Source organism: Mesoplodon bidens, assembly GCF_964165515.1.
Source record: "Mesoplodon bidens genome assembly, chromosome: 1".
Lineage (NCBI taxonomy): Eukaryota > Metazoa > Chordata > Mammalia > Artiodactyla > Ziphiidae > Mesoplodon > Mesoplodon bidens.
In genome coordinates, this window is record NC_138176.1 from 174,495,079 (window position 1) to 174,520,779 (window position 25,701).

Here is a 25,701-nt window from a genome sequence, read left to right on the forward strand (position 1 = left end):
TAGATAGTGGAATACAGCTATTAAAGCATTCTGTTATACTGAAATTTTTAGCAATTAGAGCTAATAAAGGGATGGAGAAGGTTACGATTATGTGCCAAACTTTATACTAAGTGATTTCATCTAAGTCATCTTATTTAATCATCTAGGAACTTTATGAGTATTAAATTAAATAATTAAATTAAATTAAATAATACATGTAATGTGCCAAAACAAAATACATAAAAATATTCAAGAAATGCTGATTCTTTGCCCTGTTGTGACAATCCTGTGATGATTATATTATTTTACACATTTTTATTTTTAAGATGAAGAAGCTAACACTCAAGATTTTGCAGTTATTAAGTCCCAGAACCAGAATTCAAACTGGTTCATCCTGTATCCATAGCCCACGTTCTTTATTGTATACAATATTGTCTCTCCATGGAGAAAAACTAAGGAGAAAGCCTGTGTATAATGGTAATTCACTGAAGAGATTTCTCAAACTATAGTTTAGTGAATGAAACATGGATTATTTGTCCTGCCTTGGTTCCTTTGGGAAGGGCCAACTTCATGTTTGAGAAAAATATAGAGGTATCTATGTAGGATGATTTCAGAGGTGTTTGCAAAGCACTTTTGCCCTCGAAGCATAACCCCTGCTCTTAGTATATGACTTTCTCACCTTTAGCAAAAGGTTTTTATCCCCATTTAGGTGTAAGTGTCCTTGGAATCGATAATGATGCTAGTTGAGATCTGGGGATACATATTGGGTAAGGAATAAGGAACCAAGAGAGCCCTGGGTAGCACTGGATGGAGGAATTTCAGTATGGATAATCCTAAGTGGAGAAAAGGCATGGGAATGGAGGCAGGGAAGACACAAGGCACACATCCCAGACTTGACTAGATTGCACTCTAGAGACAAACCCAGTCCATTTGTCTGATCACTCCAATCACAAAACTGATGAATTACGCTGTGACTTTCTGACAGGATCATAATTTGAGTGGGGAGTCTAGAAGAGCAGGCAAAGTGATACAACAAAAGCATTGGGAAAAGATCTGCAGGCAGAAAACAAAACAAGACAACTGAAAAACAAACAAAAGAAACCTCCGTGTTAGAAGTGGGAAAATGTAAGAAATGTGAAGTTTAAATTCAAGAATATGATGGGAAACATGGAGGGTAAAACAGATGTCAGGAAAGTGAAATACAGGATGTTCATTATTTAGTATTATTTTTAAAATTAAGAAATAAATAACATGATCTTTAGACTCTCTTTTTTTTTGGTCTATCTTGACCTTTTCATTTTAATTTATAGCTAGCTTAATGGTTTTGCATTTCAGTGTAAACTAAGACCCCGCACATCTCTGTGTGTTCAACCATAAAGACAACCAAAGTGAAGCCCATAAAAATATATGTAGATTTTTACATTTTAGTACTCAATCGTCCCTGTAAAAGTCCATAGAACTAAGTGCATGTTGCCTTTTAATGACATAAAATAGGCTGGAGTGAGTGCCACAGGCTGGGAAGATGACTACACTAGCAGATCAGAATTTAACTAGCAGAGGGATACCCTAATGGTAAATTACTGGAAATCATTTCCTAATGGAGCTGGAGGTGTATAATTTGGCTTGAGAAGCCTTGTGTGGGTAGGGTATGAATTATTTTAGGGCAATCCTATAAAGAGGGACAAGATTTAAGATTAATGGATGAAATTTATCAGAGGACAGAGTCAATATAGGGACTCTGTCCTTATATTAAGAAAAAAAACTATATACACATTCCTGGCACATAATAAGTCAAGTACACAAAAATACACATACACATAAACAAATATGTGATAAAATGTGAATAATCCTATAGGAAGGACATGGATTCTTTTTTTTCCCTAAGCATCTAAAACATGTCTAACTTGGTGGAAAACATAAAATACTTATGTATATATATATGTCCTGTGCCATATTAAACAGATCTTTAACTATTCCATTTTAATTGGATTTAGTGATGTTACCTAACCTTCCTTAGGGTAAATGGCAGTACTCCAACCAAATATTTGTACCTTTTAACTTTAAAATTTCATACAAATTGTGCAGAATCCCTTTCATAAATTGATGAAAAACAAGCCAACACTGATCCTAAAGTATCAAGTTAGTTTTTAAACTTCTTTCACTGTGGTAAGTTATAACAGGTTTATCAGAGACTTTAAAGTCACTCAGCTACTTCAAGATCAACATGGTATGTCCTACAAGTTTCCTTTAAACATTCTTATGAGATGGTGGTTGACTGCATCAAAAATCATGTTCCTTTTTTCAGAGAGTACAACAGATCAAACTTAATGACAAGAAGCACTTTTTAGCTATGTGTATGGACCACCCAGTTGAAGCCATGAACACCACTGGATAGTATAGCTTCACTATACTGTAGCGTCACTGTCTGAAAACATTTTCTTTTTTACCCCCACTTCATCAATAAGTTTGAGCTCCAAGAGTGCTGAATAAGGATTTATTTTTAACTGAAGTCCTTTGCTCTTTACTGGCAAAATGTATTTTACATCCTGGATAGATGTAATTAGTGCAATGAAGATTCAATAGAAGTTGCCTTTGCTAAATGGGGTCTTTGCCTTATCATTTTATTCATGAGGCCCCCGAAATTTACATTTCATCCCTGAAAGGCAAAATTCTGATTGTTGATATGTGTTTTTGATTGATGACATATAGTTGAGTATTCCCATTCATAAAGTCTTATGTTTTGTTTCTAGGAGTTATTTAATTGTTAATTCAACTATATTTCTTCTTTCCTCCACTGCAAATCAAAAGGTACTGTAGAGGTGGTTTGTAAGCTATAGGGAAAAGGGGGAAGGGTCAGCCAGACTTACATTTTGTTTTATGGTCTAACATTTTTTATTGAAGATAGGATGCTCCTTTGAGTAAGATGACCAATTGTGTTGATTTATATGAGGCAAGACCTTTTTAGTGTGATATAGGAAGTAGAGAACAACAATTTAAAAGTGGGATAAAAGAATAACTGAAATTTTTTCCTGGGTCAGGGGGAAATGGGAGTCCCTGAAAATAAGGTATAAAGAATTATCAAAAAAGTAATCAATTTGCATTACAACATTTGCTGGATAGGTCAAGAGAGAAGCTCTTTTTCTTTTTTTCTCTTTTTTTCAATAAAATGGATTATTATTGCATATGAAGTTTCTGCTATTAGAAAGTACAGTTGTTAACAAGATTCCCTCTGCTTGGTCTTACATTGTGACCCAGATAGTCTTGTTCTCTCTGTGTTCCTGAAATTCTCCTCACATGTTCAGGAGACCTAACTCAAGAACATGTACCAATAATCCTATGAAGGTAAAGCAGAATAAAATTAAAAAATGCTTTTTCCACTGAAAACCCATCATCCTCTCTCTGTTCTCAAGAGATTTCATAGGAACTCAGCTATCAAAGAGAATGGTTTTCTACTTAAATTATAAGAATTTTGGAAACACGTCTGCTACATCATACTTGGTAAGAAAAGCTACATCCAGTAGAGAGAAATTTTTGATTACACTGGTCATTTTTTTGATGAAAGGCCCAAAAAGAGTACTCTTAAGTATTTAATTTTGCATAAATGAATAGGTTATAACTCATAAAAAAGCCTTTGTATTTTTATGTTACTTTTTTTTAATCCAGTGATTTTCAACAGTAATAACTGGTAAAGTCAATAATAATTTCTATACTAGGAGGAAATTTTGGATAATCTTTCATTGGGGGAAAAAAAAGAAACAACAGAGTAGATGTCATGTAATCGATACCTGGAATATGTGCTAATCCCACTGTAACATGTGAAAAGCAATTACTTTTTGCTCAATAATGATATCTTGCCATAAATGTTATATTTATAAGGTATAAAGTCGACAAGGGCTCAAAATAGTGATACTGAAGAGGGTCAGGGCAAGTAACCTATGTTAATTGAAAACCTTTTTTATAATGATCTTTTTTGGGGCCCAATTAGAATTTTGATTTAGTTTGATAAGCTCTGGTTGGTGTCTATTTATGTTTATTGTACATTGCGGTCATTATTGATATGGGATGGAAGAAACTGTTTTTATGGAAAATAAACATCAAAGGCAAATTAAGTTATAGACTCACTGCCAAGTCTCAGAATTCATATTAATGTAAAGTGGATTTAGGCTTCTGTTACATAGAGGTTAGTAATGTCTTTTTAACCCAGGCCAAACATAGAACACTGGCAAACATAACTGATTATCTCACTAAATGCTTTTTGAAAATAATAGATAGTTGCCATTTTAGAGTTTACAAAGTGTTGCTCACATTTTGTCCTCCCAGTAACCATGTGAAGTCAATAATTTTGCCCGTTTTACAGACGAGTGACTTCAAGTTCAGAAAAGCTAAGGAATTTCCTCAGGATTATTTGATTTGCAAGTGTGAGAGAAATTTGAATCTAAAGCCTATACTCTATTATTTACATGGCCATGATATGTTCCTTAAATCAAAAGAATCATAATCTGTTTTTATGTAGACTTTCTCTGTAATATTTCTATTGTATTCTAACCAACTGTGCAAAAATCAACAATGATTTTGAAGAGTAGGCAAAAGTTGGTCCAATTCTATAGGCTATTATGGTTAGATTCTAGAAAGTCTTATTTTCACCTGTGTATTATCTTATTAGTTTTCAAGAGTCATTTAATACAACCTATTTGGCTTTCATCAGTTCTGTTTCTCTTACAACATTTGTAATTAAAATCCACTGATATTACTTTTTGTGTTCATGATTTATTCCAGCTGCCTCTGATTTTTGATGTAGGTAGCTAAGAGAATACAAGTATAGCAAAATTCCATGGGTTTGCATGAAATCCAGATTCTAATGAGAATCCAGGGAAAGGGAATAAAAGAGGCAACACAGTTTCTGAATTTTTCATTTCTCATGGCTCAGTTCTCATTTGTCATGTCTGGAACTCATTTTGTCTTAGGCTTCATGGCCTGATGCTGTTTCTGATGCTAGTTTAATCCACACTTTAAATAAACTAGTTAAGTTCTCTTCTTGGTAAATGTCAAGGGAAGAGAAGGTATTTCATGCACCTACAGCATCCTAAAAATCCTTGCCAAATCTGACTCTGCATTATCCTTCCCCAGAAGGAGAGCATAATTTCATTATCTATGAATCATCACCTCTTAGACTGTAACATCATTGTCAGAAAGCCTAATAGAACAGTGTTCAGCTGACTGAAAAGGGGGAGGGAGGGAGAGAGCACTGGGGCAAAGCACAGGTCACTGGCATGATAACAAACTAGAGAGTTCTAGAGCTGGATGGAGAGGCCTCCCTCACTCCACAGCTCAGACACTCCTGACTGGCAAATAACTGGTGCTGGTTCTTTCAGTATTAATATTGAAATTTGTTTTCCCCAACTTAAATTATATTTCAGTATTGTGCCTATGGAAAATATTCTCACTTAATGAAAATATCAGAATATTTGGCCAATGTTGATGATTATAAATACTTTAAAAAATATTTCTTATCGATTTTTGTTGCATTATTACTTGCTCTTCATCTTTGGATGCTTATTTCTAGCCCTTAGTTCCAGTTCTATGGCCTCTGGGCATTACTAAATAAGTCAATATACATAATATAACTTAAAAAATTGTACTATAACCATGTTTCCAAGGGATATGAACTAAATAAAATTAAAATCTGATTCATGGATTGAAAACCATATGTTGTAAACCACATTTACATAAGGGTTCAGGATAAAAAACAAAACAAAATGTTGGAATAGCTGTGATTAGTCTAACCAGCCACTGGAGGTCACTGATGCTCCACAGAAATACAGTCTATTGCCTGTCTATTTAGGCAGTTGACTCACTGAATCAAGAAAAAAATGGTTTAAATTCTTTGAAAAGATGTATTGTCAACATTCTTGGAAAATATAAACTCATTTAAAAGGAATATATCTTGCATAATTATTGCTTGGAAGACTGGCACTTGGACTATTAACTCTATGCTGCAGTAGCACTATGTGTACCAGGGCTCATAAAAATTTGGGGATAAAACCCATACAGTTCAGAGACTAAACTGTATTTCCTCTCTCCCTGGTAAAGCATTCAAAGACTGAATCTATTCTGCATTGATGCATCTCTGCTGTGTATTTCAACAGGTCAGGCTGTTTATTTAAATGTTGTCATCTTTGAGGAAAGTCAGACACAATATAAATTTGGAATAGAAAATGAAATATCAATTATATTTTTCTAATATGCAATGAGTTTTTAAATACTTATAAGAATAGATTTATGGTATGAAGTCTAAAAAGTGCCATGGGGTGGTGGTGAGGATGATGACTTTTGAGCAGGAGAACATTCATTCACCAGTTGGCTTTGTTAAATTTATAGTGGTGAACTAGTGATTGTCTAACCTACAAGAATTATGTACTGAGAACTAAAGAAGCTTCATTCCCAAAGAGAGGGAAAATACTTTTTTTTGTAATTCCATGTACTGAATCAAAATTGCTTTTACAATCTAAGGGATTTTATTTTGGTTCTTCTCTATTATTAAATTTATATGTAGTTAAAGTTAGGCATTAAAAAATGACCAACCTTCAAAATTTTGGTCATTCATGTAATCTTAACACACCAAGTGGCTTTGAATTTTAGAAACACTTTTAATACAGCAAACATATTTTATATATACTAGCAGTACCACAGCATCAAGTTTTTGCAAGAGTTTGAAAATATGAATATAAATATGCCTTGCCCAAATTTATTTGGTATCCATGACAAATGAGGCAGAAGGTCAAGTCAAAGAATAAAAATGGGCTTTTTCACTTTAACACTGCATTTAATTAAAACAATCATGTTTAGTACAGGTAAAAATGAGGCTGACCAAAGAAAATTTTGTTTTTAGATGTAATATGTATTTACTGACATTTTATGAAAAATGTGAAATTACAACTTCAGTGAAAAACATCGCAGTAGTTTCAGTCATCCAATTCATTGTACTATAAGGAAGTATCTGCATTATTAATCAATTGGGAATCCATGACTATTTACCATTAATAAATGTATATCCAACAGTTATTCATGGACAAATATATTGTAGCTATGATGCTTTTCTGAACTGGTATCTATTTTAAGATTTAATCAAAATCAAAGTACAGTTCCTTGAGAAATCTACTTTCGAGGTTCCTTTTTCTTTATTGCTTATAAAAGTATGATTTTTATAATCTGGCTTCTTTGCAATTATATCTCATGGTGACTTGCCTAGATTTTTCCTCTCAGAATATGAAAAGCCTCCAAACTATATAAAAATGCTGGTAAAAATAGCCATTTACTTTTTCTTTTTTGCTGCAGTGATTCTGTTTTGAAAGAACAGGGGCATGGTTAAAGATATAAAGCTTGACAAGCCAAATTAAATGAAACGGGCTCAATGTTGCAATTCCTGATTTTTACTCCTATAATAGAATTCTTCATTTTGGAGGATGCAAGAGAATACTGGCTAAAGACATTTTTCTAAAATCTAAATGAACTGTGGTCGAAGTTACTTAAATACAGAAGCTGTGATATTTGTGCTGCAGGCAATAAACTTTCACCACTGACATAAAAACATGCATGCAGCTTGCAGATTGCCAACAGGGTCTGTACAGAATCATACTGATGAATGGAGTTCACAATATAGATGAACAAGGGGACACTGTAACATCAGCAATAGAAAAGCAAAAGACAACTGCCATGGGGTTGGTCTTTTGTCCTGTAAGATTTATTTTATACGTTTATTAAGGTGTTGTCAAAACTATTCTTTTCAACGAGGCTGTCGGTGGTGGAAAGCGTGTCTTGGAATGTGTTCTCTTTACACCTCTGAATGAAGTGTCAGTCATCAGGGAACTGGTGTGTGTGCAGAGCATAGAGTGGAACACAACAGGACAGCCTGACAACTCCCAAACAGAAGAACAGACAGAGCTCATAATTCCACTGCCTATATTAGGGTCCTTAAAAGAGCTGGAAAGAGAAATTTTGGTAAGCTTCCCACCACATGCATTTACCAAGCTGCATTCCCATTTGCAAGCCTCATCTCTGAAAACTCCTTAAAGTAAAGAGCAGTGGAGAAATCTGCCTCCTGCCTATTTTATTTATTTATTTATTCATTTATTTACTTATTTTGGAAATGTGGAGGCTAGAAGAAATTGACAGTGAAACCTCTAGTCTGATTTTACAGAGATGAGTTTCAGAGACAAGGCTTCAGGTCTAAAACTTTGTATTTTTACGGTCTCCTCACGTTTTGCAGTTGTCTACTTGCAGCATTTTAACCCTTCAACAGTTTTCCCTAGGCTTGCTTTATTGTAATGCAAACACCTCTGGAAACTGCTCGTGGTGCTGCTTTAACAGAGCACCATCTTTCGATAGTTTCCTGCAGTTTTCTTTTTAAGCTAGGCATTGTTTTAAGGCTGTCCCTAAATGTCCTATAATCAAGTCCTCTCCTAGAAGCAGTTCAGGCTCCAAGTACCTGGGATCATTCACTTTTTCCTTGATTTGCCAATGAACAGCAAACCTTCTAGGACTATAGATTTGGTCTTGCCAGAAGGAGGATAACAGCCGATGTGAAGGATTACTTATGAAAGAAGTTTTATCTTAAAACAAGTGTGACATTAATGGAATCAGTAAAGGGTCTTATACAATAGGCATTAAATTAAAGCAGAGTTCAAGCTTCACATTGATTGTGGTATTTAAATTTCAATGGGTTAATTATGTATGAAAGTAAAATGACCAGTATTATGAATGTACTAAAACGGACAGTGAAGGACCTTGCCAGCGAAGTGAGAGGGAGAGGGGTAGGGAGAGGGGCACCACATTCCCTTTATAGTCACCAGAGTTCAATAAAGCACCACTTATTTCCCAGCTTTTAAGAGCGCTTTTATCACAATGGTTCATACCTCACACTCCCTGGAGCCCGATTTGTTATAGGTGCAGGGTCCCGTCCCATTCAGCAGCATCTCGCTGGTCTCCGTGTTGGTGGGTTTATAATCTACATAAAATTCCTGGGTGCTGGGAGTCATTTGCTTTAGGGACTGTCTTTTCTTTTTCCTGTGCCTTCGCATGAGGGAGCGCTGCTGCAGCTGCTTCATGCTGGCAGGGTACCGCTTCCACGACACATAGATAACGAGAAGGATGACGAGCACAGACAGGAAGAGGGCCACGCTCCCTGCGATGATTTTATGGAAAGAGATGTGCTCAGTGTCAGCATCGGTCTCTGGGCCAGGCTCCGTGGCTCCCACTGTGGGGGGCAAAGGGGGTTTGCTCTCATGCTTCGGCCTGGGGAGCTTGGGCTTAAATGTCGGCTTTGGGAGAGCCCTGGCCAGATCAAACCTCTCCGTGGTACTTTTGCCACAGATGCTGTAGTTCTTTACTGCATCGATAACATTTACTCCTTGCAGCTCTTTGGGACTGGCACAGATAATTGTATTCTCCCTCAGTCCTTTAAAACTTTTCAGCCAGTTTACCAGGGAACAAATATTTCTGCTGCATTCCCATATATTCCCGGCAAGACTGATGTCATTGAGGGATATCCAAGAATCCAAAATCTCTTGACCAATAAATGTGAGCTTGTTGGAATCCAGGTTGAGGCGCTGCAGATTTGGGACACACTGGAAAACACTAGGTCCACTAAAAGCTTCGATCTCATTGCCTGATAAATCAAGCCTTTGTAATGAACTCCAGGTCCAGGACATGGTCTGTCCTATGACACTGATTTTATTCCACTGCAAGTAAAGGTTCTGAAGGCTCACCAACCTTGGAAAAAGGGCCAAATTGAGCTTAGAAAATTGATTGTGCTCCAGGTGAAGTTCTTTGAGTCTGATCATGCCTGCAAAGACATTCCTGGCTAAACTTCGGATCTGGTTATATCCCAGGTCCAAAAGTTCCAGGTTGCGGCAGTCTTGGAATATTCGCACTGGGATGGTTCTCAGGGAATTAGATCGTAAATGTAAACTCAGCAGTTTTCGCAAACCCCGAAACTGTTCAGATCCCAGAGAATGCAGCTGATTATAGGACAGATCCAAGTTCCGTAAATTTGTCACAGGTCTGAAGGTATTGTTGAGAAAATAGGAGATTCTGTTGGAACTCAGAATCAACTCTTTGAGTCTGCGTATTCCATTAAAAGCATTCTCATCAATATTGCTGATATGGTTATGGTCAAGGTACAGCCAGGTGAGCTGGTTGAGCCCTTTAAATTGATTATACTTAAGTTTTTGAAGGCTGTTATAGCGAAGGGACAAACCTAAGCAACCAGCAGATATACTTGAGGGTATCTCCTGTAATTTCTGAGATTCACAGTATACCATTTTGCCTTCACACCTACAGCCCTTAGGGCATCCTCGTTCGGCAGAAGAAAGCATTGTCAGTAAGACAGTGGGGGCTATAACCAGTGCTACAGCTGATCCGCTCAGTAGCCTAATTACATTGAAACCTGAAAATAAAAACAACTTAGAAAAGTTATCCCCCCAAAAAAGGAATTCATTTATTTTTTAATCAAGCAAAAATAAGCATGTATTTTCTTTTTTAGAAATTTAAATCTAGATTAAAAACATTTAACATCAAATATAATCTCCTTATAATTTAAAGAGAATTGTCTTTAGGCTTTTTTTTTTTAATAGTTAAGCAAGGAAACATGGCAACTAAGCAATCGAATTTATAGTCTTAGAGCAGAGCAAGGTAATCTCTACAATAATTAAGGCAGAATTAATATACAGATTAGTGGATTTTTTGTTTTTTTAAGAAGAAAAGAAGAAAAATGACAAAACATACCCATCCTTTGTATTGTTCAAAGGTCGTCCTTAGGTCTTTGCTTTGGCTTAGGGGGCCACTTGCATGACAGCCCCTGTCAGCTGCACTGTAGTGAGTCAGGGTTCGCTGACACCCAGGAAGAAAAATTGGACCCCTTGGGAGATGGACCGATTTTGGAACATTATTCTTTGCCAGCCACGCAGAACACTCCAAGAACAAATAAATCCCAACACCGCATTTGCAGCAAAACATCAAAATCTTCCTAGGTAATAGGATCTTCATGAATATTACGTTTTTGCATCTTTACAGTTTTTCTTTGTGGGGGGGGTGTTAAAAAAAAAAAGAAAAAAAAACTGGCTTCTACAATTTCTTCTTATCGGAAAGCAAGATGTATTCCTCCAGGCAACATGAGGCTACCTGAGCGGCCACATCTGTATCCCGTAGCCCAGCATTTCTGATGGCGAGCACCCACTTCAGCCACAGCGCTGCGTTGGAGCCCAGAAGGCAGGAGAGCCCCGTACCGTGCACACGCTCAGCTCACTTCTGCAGGCTGTCATTCTGAAAGCTGCTTGGACTGTTGCTTTGGTTTCAGTGAATGCAGTCTTATGTAAAGCTGCCCCCAGTGGTGAAGAACATTATGGGCATGTGCAGAAATGTCTCTCTTTTATCTTGCAAATGAGCAGGCTTTCTCTTAGAAAATGAATGATTCTTTTGGGTGGCTCAATAGGAACTGAATGGTCACCGTAATCAATAACTAGCAACATTTTCTGTAATTTCCAAGTCTTGCTTTACAATTTGGCAACGTCTTTATTGCCTGCATCCACTTAATCGCTAAACATGCGCTGCCCAGAGTTTTTCTTGAGCTTGACATTAAGTTTACAGACCGAATGTCAATTTTTCTTAACCTCAACATAGCTTTGAACTGAAATTTATAAAATGAATTATTGAGCTTTTCACAGAGAAGCATTAACTGCCTGCCCATTTGACCTCTTGGAGTCACAGAGATTATATTATACAAGGTGTCTCAGGATGCTAGAACACGTACATTTTGGAGTAGAGAGGATAACTAATGACATGTAAACTAATGTGTCCAATAACCTTTCTGGTTTTCCCACAAAAGACATAATTGGTTTCATGGCTTATGACTTGGTTTGTTGTTTCGGTTGCTGTCATTTTATTTTTTTAATTAGAAGAGAAATAAGCCATATTTAGTGTGAGTACGAGAATCAAGAGATCATGTGGTTCAGTTTATTGATGCTGTTGCTATTTTTTACACTAGTAATATTTATTGAGCACTTTCTAAGTGCTTTAAATGGGCTATCTTATTCTATCTGTAAACAATATTATGATGTAGGTCCCATTATAACCTTCATTTTGAAGATGAGGAAACAGAGACTTGGAAAGGTAACTTGCTCAAGGTCATATAGCAAGCAAGTGGCAGAACTGACATTTAGAACCATAGCTGTCTTAGCTTACACCTCTATCTGCTAGATGATCCTGCTTCAGCAACATTGCTATCTTCACTTTAAAATGAGCCAAATGAAAATTATCCTAAGTCATTGTGTCAGGGAAGCTGTAATAAAATAAAATTCTTGATTTCTAGAATAGGTTTTCATAAATTTCTTTGGTATGAGTCTTCTAACAAGAATCATAAAAACTAAAGAGGAGAAGCTTAGTCTAATGATTAAGAGGATGAATTTTTCCACCTAGGTTCAAATCCTGGCTGTACTTTACCAGCTCCTTAACCTTCACTAGGTTACTTATCTTCTCTATGCATTAGTTTTCTCTTCTACAAAATGGGCATAATAACAAAATTCCGTTTCATAGAGCGTTTGAGAATTAAGTCATCTAAATATCTGTGAAGTACTTAGAATAGTAAGTGGCACATTATAAGCCCGTGTTAGCTGTTATTTGAATAATATCGACTTTACTGTATTTGCTGGTATTGCATGTTATTTAGTATTGAATATTGAGTATACTCACTTTCATTTACTCACAAACAACTACTTCAATGAATATTTTTTATATTGTTTACAGTGGATTTCTGAGATACTTTCAGTCTTGCCTTCTTTGATGAGAAGAGTTCCTAAATTTCCATCATCTCAACTTTATCTTTAAAATGAGTATCTAGTAGACCATAACTAGTAATTAATGTTTGATTATTTTCTTCCCCAGAGCAGAATATGGTAACATCTGCCCCACAGAAAAAACCATTTTGTTTAAAAATAAGTGGTAATTTTATAAAAAATAAAAGTGTTAGTCTTAGTTAGATGAATTGGCTGTGGAAAACCCTGGAGAGCTTTCATATCTTCTAAGGATGAGAAGCTTGGTAACAGTCATGATAATCAAAAGGGATCCCGTAGACGTCATCCAATTCCTCAGATAGTAAGCCATTAACAGGGCAGTTTCCTCCCAAATTATTCATGCTATCAATGCACATAAAGCCCCCAGAGAGCTTGTTAAAAAGATAAATTTCCCAATCCCTCCCCCAAGATTTTGATTCAAGGGGATGGAAGAGGCTACACTTATCAACAGACTCTGATGGACAACTTGGTTTAAAAAATGCACTGTAAGGGAATGAATAAAAATAATAAATTTTCTCCTAGTAGGAAGAGAGGACATATAAATCTATGACATTGTGATATAGATTCTATGAGGACAAAAACAGTGTTTTGTCTACTTCAGTTTCCCTGAAACCTGCAATAGCACTTGGCATATTATAGATGCTCAATAAAGATTTATTGAATAAATACATTTTTATGGGGGGTCACAGGTACATTTGATGTAGGATAAACTGGTTATGTAATGCTAGTCTTGTGTACATGGGATTGATCCCTGAAAAGTTCCTTGGCCAGTGAGATTGGATACAGTTCTGGAGAAAGTGTTCTTTAAAAATGTGTGTTATAAGGCAAGAAACTGGGAAGCAGAAATACTCACATGGTCAGCAAGTGATCTTCACTTTTCATGTAGACATCTCTTGTCTTCATAGTTAAACTGTAAATTTTATGAGAATAGTAAATATAGGTTTGAATATTCCCTTTGGCATATTACAACTTTTATCATCTAACATCCCAAATAGGGCTTGGCCACTTGTATCTATTAAAAAAAGACTAAAGGGAATCATATTTATAACTCCTCTATCATATCTCTGTTGCTTGAAAGGCTCTGATTTTTCTTTTCACCATCCTTGCTTCTCCAAGGGAAGTAGCTATCCGATGTCTGTTTTGCCTAACAGCTGCAGAGGGCTGCTCTAGGATGGCCAGAGGCCCCATCAACTTTGTGTTTCTTATTCTTCTCTCATTCCCTGACAGAAGCACAGATGAGCCCACTGAGAATGTAATTCTCTCACTTTGCTTTTCCTGGGAGAAATCTTCTTGGATCAGTTATGGTGAATAACATTTGCTGCTGCGTCACACACCTTGCCCTTAGTTTTTAGACATTTTCCTGGTACCTTGGTTTCTGATCTTATTTTGCTCCTTAGTTCTAACTTCACATTCACCTTTTGGATCTCAAAATTGATATTTTCTCTTAATGCTGATTATTGATCTCTTCCTCAGTAGTAATCAGTAGCCATTCTTGGATTGGGTCTGACTCCAGGCCCTCTGTGTGGCTCCTACTTTGGCACTAGCTCTTAAGCCAGTATCACCACCAGGTCTATCCTGGCTCAAGGTAATGAAGTGCCTGAAGAGGGAAGACCACTCAAAAGGCTAGTAGAGAAATCCAAAAATAAAATAGTGCAATGCTAAACTAGACTGAATACTTGAGGCTATAGAAATCACTCCCAAGACATAGAGTAATCTCTCAAAAGAAAAATAAAACCTTATATTCTAAAAGATTTTAGTAATTTGCTGGTTACTTTTTAAAGTTTATTCTCCTTTTACTTGTTGACTACAGCAAGATGATTATTTCTTACTTACCTTTCAAAGGAAGCAAAATTATACTACATTATGTATTTAGCAAATTCTTTTGCACTTAACACCACATACAGAAAAAACCATAAACTACTGGACAACTTAAATTTCACCAATGAATCTAGGGCCTTAATGATTTATATACTTATGGAATGTAGTGTCATGTATCTAAAGACTTTTTTTTAATTGCACTGATAGTACTTCAAATAGCTTGACATATTTTGTTTAAATTGGGTAAATAAATCCAATCTTACTTATATAATGGCAAATTTCAGTCTAATATGAAACTGAATTGCCATATATAAACTTAGAAAATCAGGACTTAAAGTGGATATACTGATATCTTAACAATGGGTTGTTCTCAGAGATTTCATCTATTTAACAGTTTGGGTACTGACTAAGTCCTAGACACGGTTCCAGACACTTAGAGTATATCAGTGTACAAAACAAAGATCTAAGCTTACATTCTGAAGGGGTAAGATGGACAATAAAAAACAAACATAAGTAGCACATTATTAGATAGTGTGTACTATAGAAAAGTAAGAAAGATAGTGAAGATTAAGAGTGGAAGGGATGAGGTGGATCGTAGTTTTAAATAGGATGGTTAGGACCACTAAGAAAGTGGCTTGAACAACCCTTGAAGGAGATGAGGTTGTTACCTTAAATATGTATGAGGAGTGACCAGTGCAAAGGCTCTCATGTTGGAGTAGATAGTGTGTTCATTGACTAGAAAAAAGGCCAGTCAGTCTTAGAGTGGTTAGAGCAAGTGGGAGAGTAATTGGAGATGAAGTCAGAGAGGGAATATACTCTAAAGGGGCAAGAGTAGTAAGGAGTAGTAAGGGAAGTCAGTAAGGAGGTTATAATACCAGTCAAGAGAGATGACTGTGGCTTGGGCCAGTATGGTAGCACTGGAAGTGGTGAGAATTGGTTAGATTCTAGATTTATGTTTAGGTAAAACCAATACGAGTTTTTTAATGGATTAGAAGTGAAGGTATGAGATAAAGAGAGAAATTAAAGATGACTGCTGGGGCTTCCCTGGTGGCGCAGTGGTTGAGAGTCCACCTACCGATGCAGGGGACACGGGTTCATGCCCCGGTCCGGGAAGATCCCACATGCCACGGGGCGGCTGGACCCGTGGGCCATGGCCGCTGAGCCTGTGTGTCTGGAGCCTGTGCTCCACAATGGGAGAGGCCACAACAGTGAAAGGCCCGTGTATGGCAAAAAAAAAAAAAAAAAAAAAACAGATGATTGCTAGTTTTATGGGCTGAGCAACTGGAGGTATGGTACAGCCATCAGCTGCTTCTGTAGGTCAACTTCGGAGAATAACATCAAGAGTTCAACACATTTGAATTTTGTTTGAATTTCGTTCTCAACTTTCTTCAGTTTTGTGAGGTTTTAATTTTTGCAAACATCTTGTTATTAGACCTCAAAGAACCATGATGTATTTTAAAATATTTTATAAAATGATTAGCAAAATTAGGCACTAACAATAGCAACATGGATTTCTATTCAGATGGTCTGGACAGTGGCAACATCTTTGCAAATTGTCTTAGAAGGCAATGGAATAAAAAGCTTTGATGAAAACTGAAAATTACATAAAGACCCGATATGGGAACATGTGGACTAAGAGTTTTAGAAAATAAATTCGGTAAATCCAAAATGTTTTTTTAGAATAACTTAGAGAATGACACATACTTTTTATTGCATATGCCAGTTGACATTTGGAATTTGGAACTGATTCTGGCCAGTTTTCTTAGGGTCTCAGTTTGCTTATCTGCAAAATAGTACTCATAAAACCTGTGCTATGAATCTCTAAAATTTTTATTTAGGATCGAGTTCCATAATTTATATGTAAATACATTGTAGACTATAAAGTGCTACAAAATATTTCTGAAATCAGTGTACCTGTGAGAAAATTAATTTTTCTTTGAATTCTGTCTAGGTGCTCTGGTCATGAGCATATACTGGAACAAACATATATCAAGGGTCACTAACATGACCAAGGGCAGAGTCAGAATTTACTAATATTATAAAAAAAATTCTCAGTATTCAGTTTCTACTACAGTTTTAATATCTCAACCATTTATTATACAGCATACATCATTGACACTCTTTTTTTTTTTTTTTCTTTTTGCGGTACGCGGGCCTCTCACTGCCGCGGCCTCTCCCGTTGCGGAGCACAGGCTCCGGACGCGCAGGCCCAGCGGCCATGGCCCACGGGCCCAGCCGCTCCACGGCATGCGGGATCCCCCCAGACCGGGGCACGAACCCGTATCCCCTGCAACGGCAGGCGGACTCCCAACCACTGCGCCACCAGGGAGGCCCATCATTGACATTCTAACTTATAAAGTGCTTTCACCAATAAGTGCATGTAATCTAGATGTTGTAAAGAGCTTAATGTTTTTGACTCAGCTACCCTATCATGTAATAAGATAGTCAGAATGCTGCTATAGAGTCCCTATAGCTATGAAAATTTTATTTTCTTCATTTCTAGTTGGTTAGAATATTCAAATGCATTTGTACATTTATAACTATATTCTGATCTTCCATCGAGGCATTAACATGTCTCTGAAATATCCTTGGTTTCCATCTGCTTGCTTCAAGGGCTCCATTAAAAACCCTGTCTGGTCACATATAGTTATAAGTGAATATGTCTGACTTAGATAAATGGATGAAGAAATTTCCAGGTCTGACCATTAAAATGGTTTCTCAGTGTCTTTTTGGAATGAGGCAAATTCAAATGAATGAGACCTACAAGATTATCCAACACATCTCCCTCTCCGTCACCTAAAGATACATTTATGCTGCAGCATCAACCCATACTCTCAGGTTTTATTGCATTCCTCACTTTTTCTTCCTACAGAGGTAGCCCTAAGCTACATTTGAGGATAGGGAAAAATAACAAACTCTTAAAGTGTAACACTTATTGGTAGACTTCTGAAGATTGAAAAAGACTACATGACTTTGAGGAAACAATTGTTTTTATTTTTTTTTTAGTGGAAATTTCAAAACATACCCAAAAGTAGAGAGTATAGTGTAATTAACATTAACAATTATCAGTATTTTACTAATTTTGTTCCACCTATCCCCACCTTCCTTCACACACACCCACAATTTATTTTTTTCTTTCTGGAGTATTTTAAAAGCAAATCTCAGAAATCCTGTCATTTTATATGTGTGTGTGTGTGTGTGTGTGTGTGTCTGTATGTATGTATTTCAGTATGTAATTCTAACCAGTAAAGACTTTTAATTTAACCATCTAGCATTATAACACCTAAAATATTTAATGATAAGTTCTTAAAGCTGGTTTATGGTCAAGACCTAAGTTAAGCCCAAATATTGTATTTGCTTTTCATGTTTCTGAAGTCTCTCTAATTTTTTAATGCCATCAATTTTTGGGGAGGTACCAGGTCATTTGAACTGTAGCTTTTTCCATGTTTTACGTTCAGATGATTACTTCCACTGTATCATTTAACTTGTAAGGAGTAAGTTTTAATGGCATACATCTGGAGCAAGAATCCATTCATTACTTTAAGCAGGATATCCAGTCCCAAATTGATACTTGGGGCATTTATTCACTCTTGGTAGCAAATTTAAGACTTCCATTAACTTTTGAGTAATGTGAGACTTAGAACTTGAAGGAAAATATGTATTTCTGTTTTGTGCTGTTTGTATTACCAGGGAATACAATAATGGGTCAAATGGCAAGTTTTCAGAGCAATAATTAAACTTAAGATGTCATAAGTCTCGGTTGGTTTACCACTCATATTTACTAGTATTTCTGTTCTTCCCTTTCTACTGTACTTGCTTTTTTGCCCATAGTCGTCAAAAGCAATTATTTGATATTGTTCCTTGCTAAACAACCCTGCTAATTTTTATATTAATATTGGGATATTCTTCTAACAGAGGCTCAAAAAATTACTTTCAAGAGAATGGCCATCAAAATTCATTTGTAGCCATTTTATTGAGAGAAATCAGTTTTCTAACTTTTCATCTGGAACAAAGTCCATGAAGGAACATGTGGCACCAGAGCCACATTGTAAAATTTATAGTCCTATATATATTTCCAAAATTCTTATGATTCCTCACAATAGAACAAAGGAGTTTTAGAGTAACTATAAAAGTCTCTTAACCAAATTTGTACCTTAATATTTGATGTTTTACTTTGAATGATTGTATGGCTGTGCTTTGAATATAAAGTCAGTATTATTTAAATGGTATAATAATAAACATTTTGCTATATTTGCTTTACATATGTTCTGATGTACAAGTTTTTTTTAAAGAAAATATTCTGTCTTAGTCCATTTGGGCTATTGTAACAGAATGTGATAGATTGGGTGGCTTATAAACAACAGAAATGTATTTCTCACAGTTCTGGAGGCTGGGAAGTCCAAGATCAAGATGTGGTCAGATTCCATGTCTGGTGAGATTGCATTCCTGCCTCCTGCTTCACAGACTGCCATCTTCTCTCTGGAACTTTACATAGCTTAAGTGGCAAGGGAGCTCTCAAGGGCCTCTTTACTAAGGACACTTATCCCATTCACCTAATCACCTCCCAAAGGTTCCACTTCCAAACACCATCACTTTGGGGATTAGCTTTCAACATACGATTTGGTGGAGGTGGAACACAAACATTCAGTCTATAGATTTTCTATTGTACTTTTGAAGCATTATGTATAATACTTTCAATGGGTACACTAGTATATTTAAAAATTTGCCTTCTTGACAAATATATTAGAATTAAGAATTAAATCTGGGCCCTGAACAAAGATGGTGGAGTAGAAGGACCTGCTCTCACACCCTCTTGTGAGAACGCCAGAATCACAACTAGCTTCTGGACAGTCATCAACAGGAAGACACTGGAACTCACCAAAAAAGATACCCAACATCCAAAGACAAAGGAGAAACCACAATGAGACGGTAGGAGGGGCACAATCACAGTAAAATCAAATCCCATAACTGCGGAGTGGATGAATCACAGACTGGAGAAAACTTATACCACAGAAGTCCACCCACTGGAGTGAAGGTTCTGAGCCCCATGTCAGGCTTCACAACCTGGGGGTCCAGCAACAGGAGGAGGAATTCCTAGAGAATCAGACTTTGAAGACTACTGGGATTTGATTGCAGGACTTCGACAGGACCGGGGGAAACAGAGACTCCACTCTTGGAGGGCACACACAAAGTAGCGTGCGCATCGGGACCCAGGGTAAGGAGCAGTGACCCCAGAGGAGACTGAACCAGACCTACCTGCTAGTGTTGGAGGATCTCCTGTAGAGGTGGGGGTGGCTGTGGCTCACCGTGCGGACAACTACAGTAGCAGCAGAAGTTCTGGGAAGTACACCTTGACGTGAGCCCTACCAGTGTCGGCCATTAGCCCCACCAAAGAGCCCAGGTAGGCTCCAGTGCTGGGTTGCCTCTGGCCAAACAACCAACAGGGAGGGTACCCAGCCACACCCATCAGCAGTCAAACAGATTAAAGTTTTACTGAGCTCTGCTCACCAGAGCAACAGTCAGCTCTACCTACCACAAGTCCCTCCCATCAGGAAACTTGCACAAGCCTCTTACATAGCCTCATCCACCAGAGGGCAGACAGCAGAAGCAAGAAGAACTACAATCCTACAGCCTGTGGAACAAAAACGTCATTCACAGAAAGGTAGACAAAATGAAAAGACAGAGGTCTATGTACCAGATGAAGGAACAAGATAAAACCCCAGAAAAACAATTAAATGAAGTGGAGATAGGCAACCTTCCAGAAAAACAATTCAGAATAATGATAGTGAAGATGATTCAGGATTTCAGAAAAAGAATGGAGGCAAAGATTGAGAAGATTCAAGAAATGTTAAACAAAGACTTAGAAGAATTAAAGAACAAACAAACAGAGATGAACAATACAAAAACTGAAATGAAAACTACACTAGAAGTAATCAATCACAGAATAACTGAGGCAGAAGAACAGATAAGTGACCTGGAAGACAGAATGGTGGAATTCATTACTGCAGAACAGAATAAAGAAAAAAGAATGAAAAGAAATGAAGACAGCTTAAGAGACCTCTGGGACAACATTAAATGCAAAAACAGTCACACTATAGGGGTCCCAGAGGGAGAAGAGAGAGAGAAAGGACCCGAGAAAATATTTGAAGAGATTATAGTCGAAAAATTCCCTAACATGGGAAAGGAAATAGCCACCCAAGTCCAGGAAGTGCAGAGAGTCCCAGGCAGCATAAACCCAAGGAGAAACACCCCGAGACACATAGTAATCAAATTGGAAAAAATCAAAGACAAAGAAAAATTATTGAAAGAAGCAAGGTAAAAATGACAAATAACATACAAAGGAACTCCCATAAGGTTAACAGCTGACTTCTCAGCAGAAACTCTACAAGCCAGAAGGGAGTGGCATGATATGTTTAAAGTGATGAAAGGGAAGAAACTACAACCAAAATTACTCTACCTGGCATTGATCTCATTCAGATTTGATGGAGAAATCAAAAGCTTAACAGTCAAGCAAAAGGTAAGAGAATTCAGCACCACAAAACCACCTCTACAACAAATGCTAAAGGAACTTCTCTAAGTGGGAAACACAAGAGAAGAAAAGGACCTACAAAAACAAACCCAAAACAATTAACAAAATGGTCATAGGAACATACGTATTGATAATTACCTTAAACGTGAATGGATTAAATGCTCCAACCAAAAGATACAGGCTTGCTGAATGGATACAAAAACAAGACCCATATATATGCTGTCTACAAGAGACCCACTTCAGACCTAGGGACACATACAGACTGAAAGTGAGGGGATGGAAAAAGATATTCCATGCAAATGAAAATCAAAAGAAAGCTGGAGTAGCAATAGTCATATCAGATAAAATAGACTTTAACGTAAAGAATGTTACCAGGGGTTTCCCTGGTGGCGCAGTGGTTGGGAGTCCGCCTGCCGATGCAGGGGACACGGGTTCATGCCCCAGTCTGGGAGGATCCCACATGCCACAGAGCGGCTGGGCGCGTGAGCCATGGCCACTGAGCCTGTGCGTCTGGAGCCTGTGCTCCGCAATGGGAGAGGCCACAACAGTGAGAGGCCCGCATACCATAAAAAAAAAAAAAAGAATGTTACCAGAGACAAGGGAGGGCACTACATAATGATCAAGGGATCAATCCAAAAAGAATATATAACAATTATGAATATATATGCACCCATCATAGGAGCACCTCAATACATGAGGCAACTGCTAACAGCTATAAAAGAGGAAATAGACAGTAACACAATAATAGTGGGGGACTTTAACACCTCACTTACACCAATGGACAGATCAACAAACATGAAAATAAATAAGGAAACAGAAGCTTTAAATGACACCATAGACCAGATAGATTTAATTGATATTTATAGGACATTCCATCCAAAAACAGCAGATTACACTTTCTTCTCAAGTGCACACAGAACATTCTCCAGGTTAGATCACATCTTGGGTCACAAATCAAACCTCAGTTAATTTAAGAAAATTGAAATCATATCAAGCATCTTTTCTGACCACAACACTATGAGATTAGAAATGAATTACAGGGAAAAAAATGTAAAAAAACCACAAACACATGGAGGCTAAACAATACGTTACTAAATAACCAAGATATCACTGAAGAAATCAAAGAGGAAATCAAGAAATACCTAGAGACAAATGACAATGAAAACACGACTATCCAAAACCTATGGGATACAGCAAAAGCAATTCTAAGAGGGAAGGTTATAGCTATACAAGCCTACCTCAAGGAACAAGAAAAATCTCAAATAAACAATCTAATTTTACACCGAAAGGAACTAGAGAAATAAGAACAAACAAAACCCAAAGTAGACAGAAGGAAAGAAATCATAAAGATCAGAGCAGAAATAAATGAAATAGAAACAAAACAATAGCAAAGACCAATAAAACTAAAATATGGTTCTTTGAGAAGACAAACAAAATTGGTAAACCACTAACTAGACTCATCAAGAAAAAGAGGGAGAGGAGTCAAATCAATAAAATTAGAAATGAAACAGGAGAAGTTACAACAGACACCACAGAAATACAAAGTATCCTAAGAGACTACTACAGGAAATGTATGCAAATAAAATGGATAATGTGGAAGAAATGGACAAATTCTAGAAAGGTATAACCTTCCAAGACTGAACCAGGAAGAAATAGAAAATATGAACAGACCAATCACAAGGAATGAAATTGAGACTGTGATTAAAAATCTTCCAGCAAACAAAAGTCCAGGACCAGATGGCTTCACAGGTGAATTCTATCAAACATTTAGAGAGGAGCTAACACCCATCCTTCTCAAACTCTTTCAAAATACAGAAGAGTGAGGAACACTCCCAAACTCATTTTATGAGGCCACCATCACCCAGATACCAAAACTGGACAAAGATGCCACAAAAAAATAAAACTACAGACTAATATCACTGATGAACATCGATGTAAAAATACTCAACAAAATACTAGCAAACAGAATCAACAGCACATTAAAAGGATCATACACCATGGTCAAGTGGGGTTTATCCCAGGAATGCAAGGATTCTTCAACATACACAAATCAATCTATGTGATAATCCATATTAACAAATTGAAGAATAAAAACCATATGATCATCTGAATAGATGCAGAAAAAGCTTTTGACAAAATTCAACACCGTTTTATGATAAAAACTCTCCTGAAAGTGGGCATAGAGGGAACCTACCTCAGCATAGTAAAGGCCATATACAACAGACCCACAGCAAACATCATTCTCAATGGTGAAAAACTGAAAGCATTTCCTCTAAGATCAGGAACAAGGCAAGGATGTCCACTCTCACCACTATTATTCAACGTAATTTTGGAAGTCCTAGCCACAGCGATCAGAGAAGCAAAAGAAATAAAATAATACAAATGGGAAAAGAAGAAGTAAAACTGTCACTGTTTGCAGATGACATGATACTATACATAGAGAATCATAAATGTGCCACCAGAAAATGATTAGAACTAATCAATGAATTTGGTAAAGTTGCAGGATAGAAAATAAATGCATAGCAATCTCTTGCATTCCTATACACTAATGATGAAATATATGAAAGAGAAATTAAGGAAACGCTCCCATTTACCACTGCAACAAAAAGAATAAAATACCTAGGTATAAACCTACCTAGGGAGACAAAAGTCCTGTATGCAGAAAACTATAAGACACTGATGAAAGAAATTAAAGATGATACCAACAGATGGAGAGATATACCATGTTCTTGGATTGGAAGAATCAATATTTTGAAAATGACTATACTACCCAAAGCAATCTACAGATCCAATGCAATCCCTATCAAATTACCAATGGCACATTTTACAGAGCTAGAACAAAAAATCTTGAAATTTGTATGGAGACACAAAAGACCCTGAATAGCCAAAGCAGTCTTGAGGGGAAAAAACAGAGCTGGAGGAATCAGACTCCCTGACTTCAGACTATACTACAAAGCTACAGTAATGGAGACAATATGGCACTGGCACAAAAACAGAAACATAGATCAATGGAACAAGATAGAAAGCCCAGAGGTAAACCCACACAGCTACGGTCAACTGATGTATGACAAAGGAGGCAAGGATATATAATGGAGAAAAGACAGTCTCTTCAATAAATGGTGCTGGGAAAACTGGATAGCTACATTGAAAAGAATGAAATTAGAACACTCCCTAACACCAAACACAGAAATAAACTCAAAACGGATTCAAGACCTAAATATAAGACCGGATACTATAAAACTCTTAGAGGAAAACATAGGAAGATCACTCTTTGACATGAATCACAGCAAGATCTTTTTTGATCCACCTCCTAGAGTAATGGAAATAAAAACAAAAATAAACAAATGGGACCTAATGAAACTTCAGAACTTTTGCACAGCAAAGGAAACCATAAGATGAAAATACAACCCTCAGAATGGGAGAAAATATTTGCAAATGAATCAACAGACAAAGGACTGATCTCCAAAATATATAAACAGCTCATGCAGCTCAATATTAAAAAAACAAACAACCCAATCCAAATATGGGCAGAAGACCTAAATAGACATTTCTCCATCTCCATACAGATGGCCCAGAAGCACATGAAAAGTTGCTCAACGTCACTAATTATTAGAGAAATGCAAATCAAAACTACAGTGAGGTATCACCTCACACCAGTTAGAATGGGCATCATAAGAAAATCTACAAACAGCAAATGCTGGACAGGGTGTGGAGAAAAGGGAACCCTCTTGCAGTGTTGGTGGGAATGTAAATTGATAGAGCCACTATGGAGAACAGTATGGAGGTTCCTTAAAAAACTAACAATAGAATTACCATATGATCCAGCAATCCCACTACTGTGCATATATCCAGAGAAAACCATAATTCATAAAGACACATGCACCTCAATATTCATTGCAGCACTATTTACAATAGCTAGGTCATGGAAGCAACCTAATGCCCATCAACAGATGAATGGATAAAAAAGGTGTGGTACATATATACAATGGAATATTAGTCAGCCATAAAAAGGAATGAAATTGGGTCATTTGTAGAGACGTGGATGGATCTAGAGACTGTCATACAGAGTGAAGTAAGTCAGAAAGAGAAAAAAAATATCGTATATTAACGCATATATGTGGAACCTAGAAAAATGGTACAGGTTTGTGGTTTGCAGGGCAGTAATTGAGACACATGTAGAGAGCAAATGTATGGATACCTATTGGGGAAAGCGTTGGGGGGGTGTGGGTGGTGGTGTGATGAATTGGGCGATTGGGATTGACATGTATACACTGATGTGTATAAAATTGATGACTAATGAGAACCTGCTGTATAAAAAAGTAAATAAAATTCAAAAATTCAAAAGAAAAAAAAAGAATTAAATCTCCTAAGCCCCAGGTGGGGAAAGATGATAGAAATCTTGATTTGGATAAAAAAGGTTAATATTCCATTGGTTAGTTCTATTTTTGTTTCTGAAACAATGTTTGATGTTTTTTGGATTTATGCTGGAGACCTAAGAGATTTTAAACTTCTGATAGAAAAGAAATTCTG

General features: G+C 36.9%; 2 protein-coding genes across 2 annotated transcripts in view; one reads left to right on the plus strand and one right to left on the minus strand.

Annotated features, from left to right (window-relative positions):
• The window catches only part of LRRTM3 (leucine rich repeat transmembrane neuronal 3), a 180,237-nt gene extending 169,424 nt beyond the window's left edge, over positions 1-10,813 (minus strand). The window contains exons 1-2 of the mRNA XM_081238037.1: positions 10,762-10,813; positions 8,892-10,423 (exon numbers count right to left, since the gene is read on the minus strand). Of these exons, the coding sequence (XP_081094163.1) occupies positions 8,892-10,423; positions 10,762-10,765 (1,536 nt within the window). The 5' untranslated portion in view covers positions 10,766-10,813. The remainder of the gene's footprint in view (positions 1-8,891; positions 10,424-10,761) is intronic.
• Positions 1-25,701, plus strand: part of CTNNA3 (catenin alpha 3) — a 1,660,471-nt gene that overhangs the window by 733,781 nt on the left and 900,989 nt on the right. The window lies entirely within an intron of this gene.